Here is a 16,911-nt window from a genome sequence, read left to right on the forward strand (position 1 = left end):
AAAAAGACTTCTCCTGATGCAAGAGGAGCTTAAAATACTGGGATCAAAGCTAATGAAGGATCGGCTGACTCTATTGCTTGGGGCTAATGCAAGTGGGTAATTGAAGCTAAGACCACTTCTTATTTCAAAATCCCAAAAACCCCGAGATTTCAGGCGCAAAAGTATCGTCTCGACCAAGCTTTCGGTATAGAAGATGAGTAATAAAAGTTCGTGGGTCACAGAGAAGATATTTCTGGACTGGTCCTGCAACAATTTTGCATCAGCAGTTAAAAATTATTTGTTCTTGAGTTGGGTTGGAATAGTTGTAGAGGGTTAGGACAAAGGAAAATAAACTTTTATAAACTTTTATTTTCCATTGTCCTAACCATCTACAAAATATATTTGGTTGAAAATAATTTGCCTTAAAAGCAATTCTATTGATGGACAACGCCCTTAGACATGGGTCGTGCAGTGAAGTTCAGGGAATGATCCCACCTGAATTTGATTTTATCAAAGTAATATTTCTGCCTCCTAACACCACATCTATAATCCAACCAATGGATCAAGAGGTTATTACGAATTTTAAGAAGCTGTATTGTAAATTCTTTTTCAAGAAATGTTTCGATGTTTGTGAATTTTCCTCAAACAATTACATATCCCTGAAAACTTTTTGGAAAATGCTCTTCGACATTGTGGAAGCGATTAACGCAATACACATTTGCATGGAAGAAGTTGTTCCCAATAACTAAGGGTTTTAACTCTCCGAGTGCTGGGCGGCCCATAAAAAATGTACGTACAGCCAAGCCACCCAGAACTCGGAGAGTTATATAATACACCCTCTGGACAGAATAAGAATATCTTTTTCATATATTATGTGGGATAATTAAAATTTAGATTTAACATCAAAATCGGAGCAGTGTGCAAATTAGAGAAGACGACAATTGAATCTGTAGAGTGACGATGTGAAAAAATCTGTGAGACGTTGTGAATCACCTTTATATACCATCAATCTCTTGACCACTTAATAAACTATTCTACAATATACATTCTATTTATTAATGTTTTTTTTTCTATTTTTTGTCAGCTCAAAATTATTGACCACATGCGTTGTAAATAATTTTTTTTTGAAAAATTCTTTGGTGCATTCCGATTGAGTTTTCGACAGATTGAGGATAGAATCGAGACTTAAAAACTTGTGAAATTTGCATAACAAATTACAAATATTTTCGCACTTTGTGCGTGATGATATCTATTGGCTCATGCCTTTCAAGTTGTTAGCAGTTTGAAGATATTGTTTTGCTTAAGAGCCTCTTCGTGGAATTTCCTTTCGCATCACCATCACCAACCACCGCATGCAGAATCTTGTACGATGATGGCAATCTTGTGGAGCTAACAAAATATACATACATATATGTATGAATGGTTGTTTTCATTTGCCCAAGAGTGCGACAACATTCGCTCAAAAGGCAACGCGGTAGCGAAGTGTAAGGCCATTACCTACTTTATTTTATTGGATTTGATCATTTACACCAACATTTATGGTCGATGGATGCAAAGTGATTTTTGAAATGTAGGAGAAGACAAGATGGAAGTGCAGCCAAAGGATTGAGGGAGATTTTCCAACAGCCACGAAAACCAGTTCAATGTGCTATTTCTTCATGGTTACCATTCTTTTTTTTTCTATTCTCTCTCTTTCTAAAATAACTTATAATTACAAAATCCGGATTCGTCACAAACTTTCTGATCATATTGATGGTGCGCTTCTTGACAATTTTTAATGGTTGGACCACACATCGAAGCTCAGAGTTTTATTTACATTTTTTCCCTATCCCTCTATAATGTATATTATTCTGGAGGCGCTCAGAAACTAATGTCACTTTATCAAAGTTCAAAGAGGAATAACAGAAAATATAGAGGAGAAATCAATAAAAGTAGAATTCCTCTGAGTCATCCCAGAGACTGATCCATTTAGTCTTCGTCACAGTTTATGTCGCGCGTGTTTAGTTTAAAATGTACTTTGTTGAGTTTCCCAGAGTCTCAAGAAGGAAGAGTCAATAAAATTCTCACGATTTGGAAACCATGAAATGTACTTTTTCAAGAAAAAAAATTGTTCTTACCTCGTCATTAGAGCTAATTCAATTTCCAAATTTGGTTACATTGGATTTTGAAAAAATAAGAGATGCTGCAAACATGATTTTACTATGCCCATAGAGGGATAGATATGGATGGATTTTTAATTGCATACGGAAAATCATTTATGTCCGAAAGATCAATCAAATCAAGCGTGGAAAATTTGCCCATTTGACTATTTAATATAATATTTGATTTATTGGTAATAGCGACAATTGATGCCTTTGTTGGGGCAAATTGGACGAAAAGAGATGCATTTGCCACACTTTCACGGTAAATTATTCAATAATCGTTAGCATAGTTGGTGTAATTTCTTCACAAAGCGACAGCTGATCCTATCTCACGCGAAATTGACACTTTATTCACAAAATCTTTTAACACTGCGCCATTCAGAGGAGAATCTTTTTTTTTTTGTATATAATATGATTGTATTGTTGGCCAATTTTCACATATTAGTATTTTAGTGCATACATAATACATACATGGGACATTATGTTAATATTCCATGCATAAATGTACAGACATATATAGAACCTATATTAATTTATTTATATATCTGCAGATAAATTGTATGTAACAAATATGCATTAGCAAAAATTATTAATATCAATTTTAGCCAAATTTTGTTTCCCAAAATAAAATATAAATAAGTATTGTTGTTTAGATGATTATGCAATGCATATGCATATGAGTGCATCATAGCATACCCTATTAGAAAAGTTTTGAAAAAAAGGGGCTCATGGGCTATCGGGGCTATCGCTATTGAGCCATCCGATGACAATGACATGAAAGTAAGTCGTCACAACGGGAAATATTTAATAAAAACTGCCGCCAAAAAGCGAGGTACAGCAAAAATGAGCGATTTCCGCCAGTTAGGAGGAGAGTGTTGTGATTCAGCATTAGACCACCGCGCTCGTGCATTCCCACAGAACTTTAATTAAGTCACTAACCACAAGTATGCAATGAAATGACTTGATAATTAAAATGCAAGTGAAAGAGCGCATTACCTTTGGATATTATATCTCCTTTATTTTTTCATTTTGGATGCTGTAAAATTCTTCATTATAGCATCGCGCTCCCCTCAAATATCCGTGATGCACGTATGGAGTTGTTCATAAGGTTCAAAACCACACGACAAACCTGATTGGTATGTTATGATGGAATGTGAAATAGCATTTTTAAATGACACATTTTACTGCGACATTCGTCAATAGAGGCGAAGAAAGAGAGAAAAAAAAGCACACACTAAAAGTGCTAAATGCACGGAGATTTCTTCCTTCATCTCAAAGTCAATAGCGTAGCATAGCTGTGGTAAAGGCAATATGGAGGAGAGACATAGCGAGAGAAAATCCACACAAGCAAATTGAGTTGGATTTCGTCAAATCCATGAAGTAGGTACGGAAAGAAAGTGTAATTTATAGTGCACCTTTTAATACAACATAAAAGACGTCTTCATCTGGCTGCTGTATACGATGTGAAGGATTCACAACAGTCAAAGAAATGTCGGTGATTCATCATGCCGCAGAACAGCAGCAAATAGTAATTAAATTACTTTTAGAGTACCTCTTCTTGGGTTAATTCTTTTTTTTAATAATTGCGCTTAAGCGGAGATTTGTGGGCAATATGGGTGTATAAATTCATAATTCTAGGAAACATGTATGCTCCCGACACACACCGTAAGCGCTACGCCACCGACAGGTAATTTAACCAACTGATTTACAGCCAAAATGATGAAAAACGTTAAATACTGCATTACTTTTATTACTAAACCATAATAAATTGACTTGATGTGGTAGCTTTTAGGAATGCAAAGGATGATTACACCCCTATGTTCATATACCTATATGTGTTTATATTCAAAATCGAAAGAATGAAGAAGATGAAAAGGAAACATCTTCAATATTCCGCTATAAGATTTTTGTTAATCTTTATCACATATAACTATTATTATGTAAGGTACCAACATAAATTGTTACACCGCGTCAAAGAGAAAAGAAAATTTTCAAAGAGAAAAACCCACTTCAAAAGAATCATTCAAAATGTATGCGTTGTAACGTATCAAAATTCAATTTGTAACTGATACACAGTGAGAGAATACATTTTCCCTTTATGACCCTCACTCATCGCGTAGAGACCACTCCGCCTGGTGTAATTAAGATATCAGTCACAGAGCAAAAGAGATATCTTCGAAAATATGTATTTGTCGAAGATTGAGTGCACCTCTTAAAAAATAATTTATATCTCTGGGACTATGAATAATAACAAAGAGCTCGATAATATTTCACATCATACCGTGAATATGTTAGGTATTTCTATCTTGCAGTAATTTTAGAATTTTAAGGAAATTTACTTTTTTTTTCTCATCAAATGCGTTAACCTTTTAAGGGTCGGAATTGATTCAGTTAATTTAAATTTAGTAAAATTTAGTTTTTTTCGTTTTTAAATTAATAATCTCTAAAAAAGCGAAAGGAAAATACTTTTTGATTCTTCTTAAGGGGTTAGAACAAATTATTTAGATAAGGATTCCAAAAATACACAATATTTCACTTAAAGCTACAATTGATATCCTAAGCAAAGTTAAAAAAAAAAATTAAATAGGTTTATCAATTTTGCACCTAAATATTTCATTCCTTTCAAATCTCTTTGATTTTCATTTTTCTTTCCTTTAACTATGCTGTTCAAAAAGCATCACACGGTATTATATGTAAAAAAAGAATAAAATTCTTAAATAGAATAACCTTAATAAAGCAAAGTATTTTGGAGTTCTTGAGGGATTATGTGATAAAATTCTAAATTATTGAAGTTTCGAATTTCCTGTACAATTAGTGGTGACACTTTATGGCCATCATCCTGCGTCCAGTATGCCATCAAAATGAAACGAAACAACACCGCCGTGTGAAAGAAGAAAAAAAAAACAACTCTTGCATATTTTTTATGATTCACTTTTGTTTCCTCATCAATACAAGATTGGCTAAATATTAATTTCAACCAACAGAATATTCTCTACAATATTCCATTTAGAATGAACATGCTGAGGATTTTTTATATCCTCTCTGAAATAAAATATAAACACTCATAAAATTTGTTTTATTGTAATTTTTGTAATTTAAAATCATGTTCAATTACAATGAATTAATTGTAATTATTAATCCACGATTTGGCATTACATTTCCAATACTGACATTATTGATGTAAAGATGATTTTTTTCTCATTTTAATTTGCTACGAATACTAATATTTTATGCTGCCACGTTCATAATAATGTTGAAATTAATAATTTTATAAAATTTCATCATAATTTCGGAAATATTGTAAGTTATATAATTCAGCAAAATGTGTGCAAATTACTAATGAAAATTTCCTATTGAGAAAATAAATAAGAGATATTTTTTTTGAATTAATTAACAAACTTTGCAACTAAGTAATTTGTTGCATTTTCAAAATTGAATATTTATGCACAAAATATTTTTATAATCATTTTAATGAAATTCTTTTGAATTTTTTTTTGTTAATACTATTTTTTGATGGTTTATCTGAAAGGAGATTACGATGATCCTTTTTTTTCAGAACTAGAAGAGTTGAATGTGGACAAATACGTCTACGATACAGTTGATCCTTCCGCTTCAGTCGTGTTGGATGATGATTCCATGAGGGACACAATGAGAAGAGGCAAACTACCCAGCATCATACAGGCTCCCATGCAGAAGAAGCAAATCTCATATCCACCAGACAAATCTCTGAGGAAGCCAGCCAATGGAGGAACAGAAATGGCGCCAACACCTTGGAACATCCTTACGAGGCCATAACTAGAACTTATACGATCCGTTCCGAATATATCAGCCAGTAGAACTGGCATTAAGAGATACCAACTGCCGAGACAGAGACCATATGCTCCAGCAGCACAACCCAACATATACCAGGAGCTCGCCATGGGAATTACGAGAACAGCCAAACCAGCCCCGAAAATACTGTTGAGGAGAAACGACCTATGCATTAATTATGGTGGGAGAGAAATAGGGGTGTCACGTACCAGGTGATGTAGGCTTTTTTTCGATCAAAAAGCTGCAAATCAGAGAGCCACCCAAAGCCGAGGCGTCCAAGTAAATCCAATGCCGCACTCACTGCCACCAAGTAACCCGCCTCGGTCTTTGTGTAGCCCGCTGAGAGGACGTATGCTGGTAAATAGTACAACATATAGGGACTTCCAGTGGACATTAACGTAACAGACAAACACATAAGAATGAAGACTGGCTCCTTCAGTAAACCAACATCCAAATACTTCTCAATCCACTTCACACATGAATTTCGACGCATTTTCTTGGGGCTCGTCTCGTACTCTGAGAAATCACTCACTGGTGTAGGGATGATCATGCTTTTACTCAATCCGCGATTTGTGGTCAGGGGTATAGATAGATTATTGTCCACTGGTGGAAATTTTGCCAACATTTCATCGGTACTGCTTGCGTTTTTATTTCTGAAAGAAACAATAAGGAAATTAATTTTTGAAAAATTTTTATAAATTCATTTTACAGTGATGATTCGCTTAAAAACTCTCATATTGTTTATCTGTTTTGTCTAACGAATGAATTTGAATATTTCCAATTATCAACATTGTAAAAAAGAATTTTATCGTTCGCTTTTTGTGAGTTTAGTCCCTTATTATTACAACCCACCCACCATTTTCTAATTCAAACAGGGATTCCTATAAAATTTCAAAAAATCCTTAATTGCCAATTTACATAATTCATTGCATTTTTACTTGCAATAAGGATGGCATAATTGCGTCGTTGGGAAAAGTTTCAATGGGATAAATGTCCGTAATATTGCAAATTTATTAGTTAGTATTCAGATAAATTGGCAATTTGCCATATCATGACGAACTTTACCAAAATTTCTTGCCAATTCTTTTTTTTTTAATGTTTTGTCTGAAATTTTACCTTCGACGGCTTCCACGGTTAGAGTCAAATCCCGTTCGGCTTTTATAGACGCACGTGGAATCCGTACTTAGGTCCTCAACGGAATGAAGGATGCTTGAGCTTCGCATGGACTTGATGGGTTTCATGAAGATTGTTTCACCAACAACATCCTTGCACTCATCATCGCTGTTCTCTTGTAGATTCTTCTCAGTAATATTGATGAATTTGTTGGAATTATAGAGGTCGTTCACGTTGTTCTTGGTGTCTTCGAAAAATAGATGGTTGATGTGTTTCTTGGTGTTGAGAGGCTCCTCGGAGGAGCTGAGTGTAGTCGAAGTGGTATTGAGACGTGATGATACATGATGGGCAGCAATTGTTGAGCACGTTTCGGGTTCTACTGTTTCGATGGGTTTATATAGGGCTGCAGATGCGCACACGTGGAGCATGCATACGCCCAAGATGAGAATCGTACCGTGGAATCCAAATGCGTGGACGAGACGTTCTATAAGCATGGGAAAGACAAAGCTTCCAGCTGCTGTGCCCGAAACAACGATTCCGTTGGCAAGAGCACGGTGCTTGTCGTAATATTGGGAAACGATAATGATCCCTGGAGTGGTGGAGAGACCACCACCAATACCAGTGAGGACGCCAAAGGTGAAGAAGAGAATGATGAGGTTGGTAGCGAAGTAACTACACGTGAGACCCAAGGCGCAGAAGATGCCGCCAACGAAAACGACGGTACGACATGAGAAGCGCTGACACAGGGCACTCGATATTGGTGCCAAGACGAGGCAGAGAGCTGAGAGTATAGCTGGAATCCATGAGGCCAGTGCAGCAGAAGATTGCGGAAAAGTCTCCATTACTTCCACGTGCAGCACTCCATAGGATTTCACTAATCCAGCTACCCAAAATTGAACCGAGAATGCACCAAACACAATCAGCCAAGCTGTGCAGTTGTGAACATCCGGAGGATCCTCGAGTAGATTCTCCTTCTTCCGGTACTCGGTCAATTTACTGCAATTTCCCCAATAATATTTAATTAGGATTTTTTTATTTTCTTTTTTTTCTTATTCTTATAACAACTTATGTCCTTTCTAAATTGTAAAACTTTTCTTAGAAAGCCTGAAGAATATCTGAAAATTAAATCGAAACGTCGCTTAAACTCAACTGTTGTTTTTATTTCACTCTTTCTTCAACAGCTTCACTGGGTTTACCAAGAATCTTATTAGAATATTTTCTTTTTGAAAATTATAGACAAATATTTTCGTCCATAAAATAATTTTTTTAATCCAATTTTCCATTAATTTGTAAAACTGTATACTTAACTCATTTCCTTTTATGCAGAGAATTCTATGAATAGAAGAACTTACCTGAAACTCCTCAACTCCCGTGATTTTGCAATTAACGGTCTTGCCGTGAGACTGGACACGGTCAACAAGTTCTCATTGTCCTCCTCGTCTGGCTCACTCGTGGGCACAGCAATGGCCGGGAGGCATTTAGGATCGATGGCGAGTGAAATTGGGCGTCTTGGGGAGTCAGTGCCGCCCTGTGCAACGGGTGGTGCTGAATGAATGGAGAAGAGACTTCCGTTGCATTCCCCAAGAAGAAGGGGCGAGTTGACGGACTGTTGCACATGCTTGAAGTCATCGCAGTCGAAATTGAAAGCATCCTTCTTCGATGGCATACGATCAATTTCGGGAAAATTCCAAGACTGCTGATGTGCAATGGATCGATATATCGACTCCCTCGAATCCTATATGGAAAATTAAATTGTTCACCCTCCGTGACATTCAACTATCTATTATTACAAAGGAAGGGAGGGATGAGTAACCCCTGTTTGAACTCCTACATACGACATATTCTTCATTTATCTTATGTAATGTTACATAAATATCTACATAGGTAGGTATTGTTATATAAATTAAATTGATTGGAAAAGTTGTGTAACTAATATTTCATCAATAGAATTTTCCTTGGACAGCCAAGGAGTCAGCTGACTCAAGGAAAATTCATATCAGGCATAATATTTTAGGAAATAAAAATCAATAGAGGCCTTGTATTGTCAAGCTGACTGCAAGAGTGCGCTTTTCTGACCAACATTACATCATTTTCTACTATATCCCGTTTACTATCCTTGTATTGATTTCCCGACAGCCATCTTGGAAAATTTCTGGGCACTCCAAGGTAAAATTGTGTGACCTATATTTTGCACGATTGAGCCTTTTGCGAAAATTTCCCACAACTTCCGTGCATGGAAAGCAGAAAATTTCCCGTATATATTGAATTGAAATCACCAACAATGGAAATGGTATTGTTCAATTGGAAATTGGATTATTATTTGGGGAAATCGATTATATAATAATAAAAGGAAAAATAAAATATTTTGCACAAGAGTTCCAATACTTACTTGTACGCTCCATTCTCGGGGTAGTGACATTGTCTACGCGAATTTGGTAAAAATCTTTGTTTTTCGCGTTTAAAACCTAAATTCATTGGTTTAATTTTCTTTTTTGTGTCTATTTCCGAATATGACGAAATACTAATAATTTTTCTTTATTACTCTTTCCTCCAAAAAAATTTATAAAATACGAAAACGCCCCTCCGTATAACTTTTTCTCGCAAAAATTTACGCGACAGGCGAAAAACGATTTCACCTCAAAATGGCAAAAGAGATTTTCTCAGTGAGCACTTAATACGAGACCCTGTTACACAGTACAATTTAAATGCGTCTTTTCAGATAAATTCTATTACACATTAGAAAATACACGATATAGAAAAAAATAAAGGTATAATTTGCCACTGAGACACAGAGAGAGGAATCCCTTGAAGAAGTGAAGCCTCCCCTCAAATGCCTTTTTCCTTTTCTCTATTGTTCAGTACACAAGAGTCGACGATGAACTGAGTAGAACAGCGCGAATCCACTCCAACTCTCTGTGACACAGAGTGGAAAATCACCGAAATCGATATTTACTCCCAACTACCCCAAACGTACCTCAATTCAACCCTCTTTGGGAAATTCTATACACCCCCACATGAAAAAAAAACTTGCAAATTGCCAGCAAACTTTTCATATTAGTCATTAAAAATTTAGCGATTTCCCTTTCCTCCCCTCTAAGCCTTATTACCCCTTTTTCCTTCTATCTATTTATCATTAGGAAAATTTATTCATTCGTTTATAATATATAATTTTTCTTTTGCATGTCTTTTATTAGCGAATTGCATGGAAAACTTGGAAAACTTCTTTTGTGAACTCTGCATAATTTTTTTTGAGAAATAGATTTTTGATTAAGAGCCATCTCATTTCCAAACTTAATGGTAAATTCCTAAAATTGGATTTTCTTACCATTCAGATATATACCTCTAGCGTTTCAAATGAACATTGGTATTACAGCCTAAAAGTAGTCAGAAATAAATAAAATTAAAATCATTTTGCACGCTACTTCTACCGAATTATTTTTTGAGCTTTCATATCTCTGCATGGAAATTTTTCATAATTTATACATTTTCCTGACATTTAACTTTTACTAATTTATATTTATGATAAAATTACTAGGCAAAATAATGCTATACGCTATAGAATCGTTCAAATATTATTAATTTATTTATGAACGAAATCATATTGTAATATATTTGCAATATGCAACAAAAATCAATCTAATGGACAATATTTCATTGTTTGTCTGATTCTAATTTCCGAATGGTCACATTTTACTACAACATATTTCCATATATTATGTATTTTATGACATGTTTTCCTTATTGTCTCTGCGTATACAAATATATAACTCAATTAACTGAATTTTTTTTATAAGGTCGCGCTGAAATCTTATCAATATTTTACAAATATTGATATATAGACATTTTGACAAAGAAAAACTTTTCTGATGAATTCTTTTGAATGAGCTGTAAAATATATATGTATTTGTGTCGTATATGTAAGATTCGAAAAAGATTTTTAATTTTTTTCAGTTACCAAAAATGGTTTTGCCTTTTTTAAACCGTGACTCATATTTATTTATTCTTGAACTTTATGAAAATATATTGATGATCATAATCCAGATTATGTTAGGAACGTTAGGAAGTTGTTATCGTGTTGAATTTTTTTTAACCATTTTTTTTGCTATCGAATTCGTACTCAAATCTCAACAAGAAATTTTTAGGTAAAACAGCAAAATTGATAAGATTTTCTGATAAAACCAGAAGTTCTATTGCTTGTAGCAACATGTTAAATCATCACTTTATCATTAACTTTTATTGCACAAATAACTAGCTGGAATCTAAATACGATAAATTAATTTATTAGTTGCAAATGCATGGGCTTTTCATAATTTTTCCCCTTTTCCGCATCCTATAGAGAAGCAATGAACTTTTCTAAGAATCCAAATAAGTAAATTTTAATTCGACTCTGGCAATTACTACTATCGCACAAGTCTTATCTTTCTACATGATAAGATTATAGAGCATTTCGCTATATATCGTTGATTTGCGAACAGTCAGTTGAGGAGAGTTAAACTGTGCAGTTGTTATTAAAAGTGTGATGACTCAATTCTTTTTGTAATAAAGAAACTTTTTGTGCTTGATGAATAATGCCGTTGGGAAATTCAGGACAACGTTCTGCGGCAACGCGTACAACTGATTTTCAAAGGAGTCAATCCCTATCCGCTAGATATACTACAACCTCCAATACCGCCCAATCGTCAAGCTCAAGATCATATGGAAATTTCGGGAGCCTTTCGCAGAATAAATCCTATTCGACATCATCATCTTCTTCCACGTACAAAGGCTTTTCAACGCAGAAACATGAAGAATCGGTGTTTACGAGAAATTATGCAAACAGGAGTAGCATTAATAAACCCGAACTTTCGTCCATTTCCAAGGAGCACCTAACTGATAACATGGCATTCACGAATACGGAAAAGGGAAGTTTTCTGGAGAGGAAGCAACCTTTCAGGACAACTCTCAACACACCTCTGGGATCGTATACGACCTCTTCAGCGCTAGCTGCCCGTAGAAATGCCCCACCACTGACTGGTGCCACATTTTCGGGAACTTCCTCGCTTAGCATGCCACGTTTGGAACCACCACCTATTCCAATTGGATATGATGCTGTAGGAGCTCGATCAATACCTACCTCACCGCCAAAAACAAGCAATCAATCAGTCCCACTGGTCCCATTAGTTGGAACTGCTGCTCAAAATAAGTTAAATTCCAAAGCAACAGTGCCAATCACAAAACCAATTGCTCCAGCAAACAACAAAAATGTTTATGATGTAAAGGACAGAAAGGGATATGCGATTATATTTAATAATGAAAAATTTGATGGAAACACCAAAGATTATCGCGTTGGTAGCCGAAATGATGAAAAGGAATTGCAGAAAACTCTCGGAAGATTCAGTATTGATGTCAAGGTTGAGAGAGATCCTTCATTGGGAACAATTGAGAAAAAAGTCAAAGAAAGTGAGTATACTTAAAAATAATCTTCCGTGTTTTATGTTATCAGACTTATCAAACGTTACCTATTATCAGTATTTGTTGTATCATTTCAATTTTTTATGCAATCTTTTATGAATTGATTTTTATTGTAGTCAGTAAAATGGACTTTAGGAAAAAGAGTTGCCTCTTCGTCTGTATCCTGAGTCATGGAAATCAAGGACAAACGATTTTTGCAAAGGATAAGCCATACAATCTTGATAAGGACATCATTGAGCCTATTATCAGGAACGCAACACTCATTGGAAAACCTAAAATTTTCATTGTTCAAGCATGCAAAGGAAGCGCTCCATCAATTGGATATGCAATGATGGATGCAAATCCTGTTCAGGCTTCATCCTTGACGAAACCAAGCGAAGCCGACATTTTGATTCTCTACTCGAGCTACGAGGGAAGAGTTAGCTACAGAATGGCCGTAGGATCAATCTTCATCCAAAAGTTGTGTACCTTCATCAATACCCATTACATGACCAAGAGCCTAGAAGAAATTATGAAGGAAACTCGCCGTGACATTATAGAAAATTCAGATCCTGGGTAAGCTTCAATTCTTTTTTTTTTAATTATATTGATTTAGTTTAATTCATTTTTAATTCTTTTCAGCTTGAAACAAACTCCAACGATGGTTTCTACGCTTACAAAGGATTTTTACTTCAAAACTCTTTGAAAAATTAAAAATTAAGTCTTTTAAAACTTATTTAAAATTTTAAAACGTTGTCTAAAAGATTTTTTTCAATAATAAAGAAAGGATTTCACGTCTGTTCAGCTATTCATTTCTACACCGTTGGTCCGATTGCGATGAAATTTTGTATAGAGGCTACTGGCACCAGGCGGTTTTCATCAATGATATTCATTTCCCCCCCAAAGCTCCCCTTCGTAGAGCCCCCATATAATTTCTATACTTTTTTGGCTACTTTTTGAATTTGGCGCCCTTTTTGGTACATTTTGTTGAAGAGAAAATGAGATTGATGCAGTTCACCGCTATCCGTCTCCCTCACACTTTCAGTTTTTCGCAATTTTCTCGCGTTTTCCGCCGAATTTCCCAGTGAAATTAAGTTTTCCAGACTTAGGAGGCGCCGCCGCGTCGATCGGGGGTGGAAAAAAAACAAAAGTTCAAAAAAAAATTGATTCCGGAAAAAAGTCGTGTAAAAAGAACAAAACGAAAACCGCCGGCGGCTTTTCTGGTAAATTAACTCCCAGAAAAACCGCCCGGAAAACTGCAAACCCCCCAGAGCACACTTCCCCCACCTTCACAGAACCTCCCCATGAGGCAGGAAAAGCTGGAAAATTGCGTAAGAGCGGATAAAATTTGATTTTTACGCACTCACCAAATTTTTCGGCGTAGTACCCCGAATTTTGTGGTGGCAAAAAAATCCGGCTAGATCGGCGAGTTATGCCTTTTAATTTTTACTGAAGCTTCCCGAGAACCCCCTAAGCCTCCCAACAACTTGTGGCACCCCAAAATTGAGTTTTTCTCAAGAATAATTTTAAAAAAATGTCGAATATTCCATTTTGAAGTTGAGAAACCCCCTTTTCGAAAACAGAATCTTTTCGGATCCATTGAATTCGGAAAACGTGAAAGTATTCTAACCTCAATTAGCAGTGAGACCTCTATCGTCTTGTGCTCGTAAGAATCGAGAAGTGGAAAGGTGAGTTTTCTCAATTTTTATTAAAATTTTCCACAATTATCTCATTTTCAGACATAAATTTTACTGTAGGATAATTGCGGAAAACAAGGAGTATTGTAGTGTAATTGGGAAAGTGGGTGAAAAACGGATAATCCGTTTTGCGGTGTGTTATGTAATGTGACGGATTTTTGCAACCTTGAGAAAATTGGCTTTTCCGTGCAAAAAGAAAATTTTCTCAGTGCAGTGTGAAAATTTGCTTCTCTTTCAGATGTTTGCGTCAATCTATGAGGCTGCTCGGCAATCTGCCATTAAGAACCGCAAGGCACACTGCGAGGAAGATCGTGGGATTGCCGCCGTGGCGCCTCTTGTGACCGGCCGCCAGATTGCCGCCGCGGCCACAGCCACTACCGAGGGAGATTCCTGTGAATTTGGATCCCCCAAGTACTATGCCCTGTGCTGTGTGGGTGGTGTTCTGTCGTGTGGATTGACACACACTATGGTGGTGCCCTTGGATTTGGTCAAGTGCCGTCTTCAGGTGGATTCTGCCAAGTACAAGAACCTCTTCACGGGCTTCAAGATCACTGTCAAAGAGGAGGGAGCACGTGGATTGGCCAAGGGTTGGGCTCCAACCTTCTGGGGCTACTCAGCTCAGGTATGTTATTCGTTGCATTCATTCAGCATTTGTGCGTCACGCCAATTATCAGGAGATAATCTCTTGGCTGCGTGATTCTCATTTAGAGCTTCATGCCTCCAAAGTCTTTGCGTCACGTGGAGTGAAAGTGACTGAGGTTTTGGATTGTTGTCATGCAATTTTTGCTCTTTTAACGACCAATATCTCGTTTTTTTTCATTCAGGGTCTCTGCAAATTCGGCTTCTACGAGATCTTCAAAGTGTACTATGCTAATTTGATTGGTGAAGAGAATGCATACCTGTACCGTACTTCACTGTACTTGGCTGCCTCAGCCTCAGCTGAATTCTTCGCTGATATTGCCCTGTCTCCCTTCGAGGCAGCCAAAGTGAAGATCCAAACTACAGCTGGTTATGCCAACACATTCCGTGAGGCTGCACCCAAGATGTTCCAGGAGGAGGGCATCACGGCCTTCTACAAGGGTCTCGTACCACTATGGATGCGGCAAATTCCATACACCATGATGAAGTTTGCATGCTTCGAGCGCACCGTGGAAGCTCTTTACCAATATGTGGTGCCCAAGCCACGGGCAGATTGCTCCAAATCCGAGCAGTTGGTGGTTACCTTTGCTGCTGGCTACATTGCCGGTGTTTTCTGCGCCATTGTCTCCCATCCAGCTGATGTGGTTGTGTCCAAGTTGAATCAAGCTAAGGGATCGTCTGCCATTACGGTTGCACGCAACTTGGGCTTCATGGGAATGTGGAAGGGTCTAATGCCACGTATCATCATGATTGGTACGCTGACAGCTCTTCAGTGGTTCATCTATGACGGCGTTAAAGTGGCCCTCCGTCTGCCACGTCCACCACCACCTAGCATGCCCGAATCGCTCAAGCAAAAGCTCGAGGGTGCAAAGTAAGAGGGGGAAAGATGAATTAGAACTATCGTAAATTAAATTAAACAAATTAACGAGATATTGAAGAAAGACCAGTGGCATTTCTTCAAGGAGAAAATAACTACTATTTCCTGCAAAATATTCAAACATTCTACGGAAGCGCAGTATTTCTGTTCGAATCTTCAGCAATTCCATGAATTACCTCCTTGAGGCTAATTCACTCAGCGCATTTCATCTTTTAATTAACTCTATAAAACAAAACAGTGTAAATGTTTTATTTTTGTTTGAGAATTTCTTTGTAGATCGAATGTAGAATGATCATTCTTGATTGAGGTGTCAATAAAATCGAGCAGAATGTTACAATTTTTCATAGTTTTAATGGGTGTTCTCCATTCCTGCAACATGCACGCACAGGTTGTGCATGAATGTCGTGTTTTTATCAGAATTTTACTGTCTTCACAGAAATATAAACATAATTAGAAAGTAGTGCAACCAATTAAGGAGGATTCACCAAGAAGTAGGCACCCAATTAAAATATAAAGATGGAAAAATTTGCATCTTAGAAGCTTCTCCCAAGGGGGGAGTAACTATTGCGTTCATTCTTTCATATAAAGATCGCAAATCTTGCGTTCATGGTTCACCTTAGACCATAATAAATTAGCTCCTGACTTCACCTATTTAATTAGAAGCAATGTAATTGATAAAGATTAATTTAACTAAATTTTTCTCAAAAACAACCAATGTAAATGGACAGGATGTGCTAACTCAAATTTATTGGCTAAAAATCTTCTTTATTTAATTAACTTTATACTAACATAACAAAAAACTGTTAATAATTAATGCTAACTGTTAATTAATTAATTAATAATTAATTATTCTTTTAATTCTAAGTTTTAACAAAAAACTGTGCATTTTATCTAGACCAAGAAGAAGAATCGAACGTTATGAAAGAAAAATGTAGGATGAATCCACCAATCAATGAGTCATACGAATCAGTCATAAAGCAAATTCCAATTTATGTACAATATTTCGACGTGCCCAAAGATTATGATCCATTTTCAAAATCTCTACTTTACAGGAGAGCTGTTTTTCTAAAATGCACCTATTTTTGCCTTATATTTTCTTAAACATACCTTTTTTGGGTGTTCTATGATGGATTGTGATAGATATTATCATATCCTATGTATTTTCACCAATTTTCACGTACAATTGTCACGAAATATGCGGATTTTGATAATTTTTCAATTTATT

The 16,911-nt window shown here is 36.2% G+C and overlaps 3 protein-coding genes across 5 annotated transcripts; 2 read left to right on the forward strand and 1 right to left on the reverse strand.

Annotated features, from left to right (window-relative positions):
* Nucleotides 1-5,035: 5,035 nt before the first annotated feature.
* LOC129797488 (monocarboxylate transporter 13) lies at nt 5,036-9,922 on the reverse strand. The gene is made up of 5 exons (XM_055840130.1): nt 9,433-9,922; nt 8,396-8,778; nt 7,047-8,039; nt 6,140-6,583; nt 5,036-6,077 (listed from the first exon to the last, which is right to left on the reverse strand). The coding sequence occupies exons 1-5, from the start codon at nt 9,460-9,462 to the stop codon at nt 5,708-5,710; spliced, it is 2,220 nt and encodes a 739-aa protein (XP_055696105.1). The 5' UTR covers nt 9,463-9,922; the 3' UTR covers nt 5,036-5,707.
* A 1,590-nt stretch (nt 9,923-11,512) lies between these two features.
* On the forward strand, nt 11,513-13,271 carry LOC129797582 (cell death protein 3-like). Its single transcript, XM_055840328.1, has 3 exons — nt 11,513-12,482; nt 12,611-13,049; nt 13,116-13,271. Exons 1-3 carry the CDS (start codon nt 11,612-11,614, stop codon nt 13,177-13,179), a joined length of 1,374 nt encoding a protein of 457 aa, XP_055696303.1. The 5' UTR covers nt 11,513-11,611; the 3' UTR covers nt 13,180-13,271.
* A 791-nt stretch (nt 13,272-14,062) lies between these two features.
* Nucleotides 14,063-16,023, forward strand: LOC129797636 (phosphate carrier protein, mitochondrial-like). Of its 3 annotated transcripts, none has more exons than XM_055840406.1 (3): nt 14,063-14,161; nt 14,409-14,792; nt 14,995-16,023. In XM_055840406.1, exons 2-3 carry the CDS (start codon nt 14,409-14,411, stop codon nt 15,682-15,684), a joined length of 1,074 nt encoding a protein of 357 aa, XP_055696381.1. In that variant the 5' UTR covers nt 14,063-14,161; the 3' UTR covers nt 15,685-16,023. The 3 variants fall into 3 exon arrangements, with proteins under 3 accessions (XP_055696381.1, XP_055696382.1, XP_055696383.1); XM_055840407.1 differs by lacking the exon at nt 14,063-14,161 and adding an exon at nt 14,201-14,303; XM_055840408.1 differs by lacking the exon at nt 14,063-14,161 and adding an exon at nt 14,236-14,312.
* The last annotated feature ends 888 nt before the right edge of the window (nt 16,024-16,911 follow it).

The sequence above is a fragment of the Lutzomyia longipalpis genome, chromosome 1 (assembly GCF_024334085.1).
Source record: "Lutzomyia longipalpis isolate SR_M1_2022 chromosome 1, ASM2433408v1".
NCBI classification, from domain to species: Eukaryota; Metazoa; Arthropoda; class Insecta; order Diptera; family Psychodidae; genus Lutzomyia; species Lutzomyia longipalpis.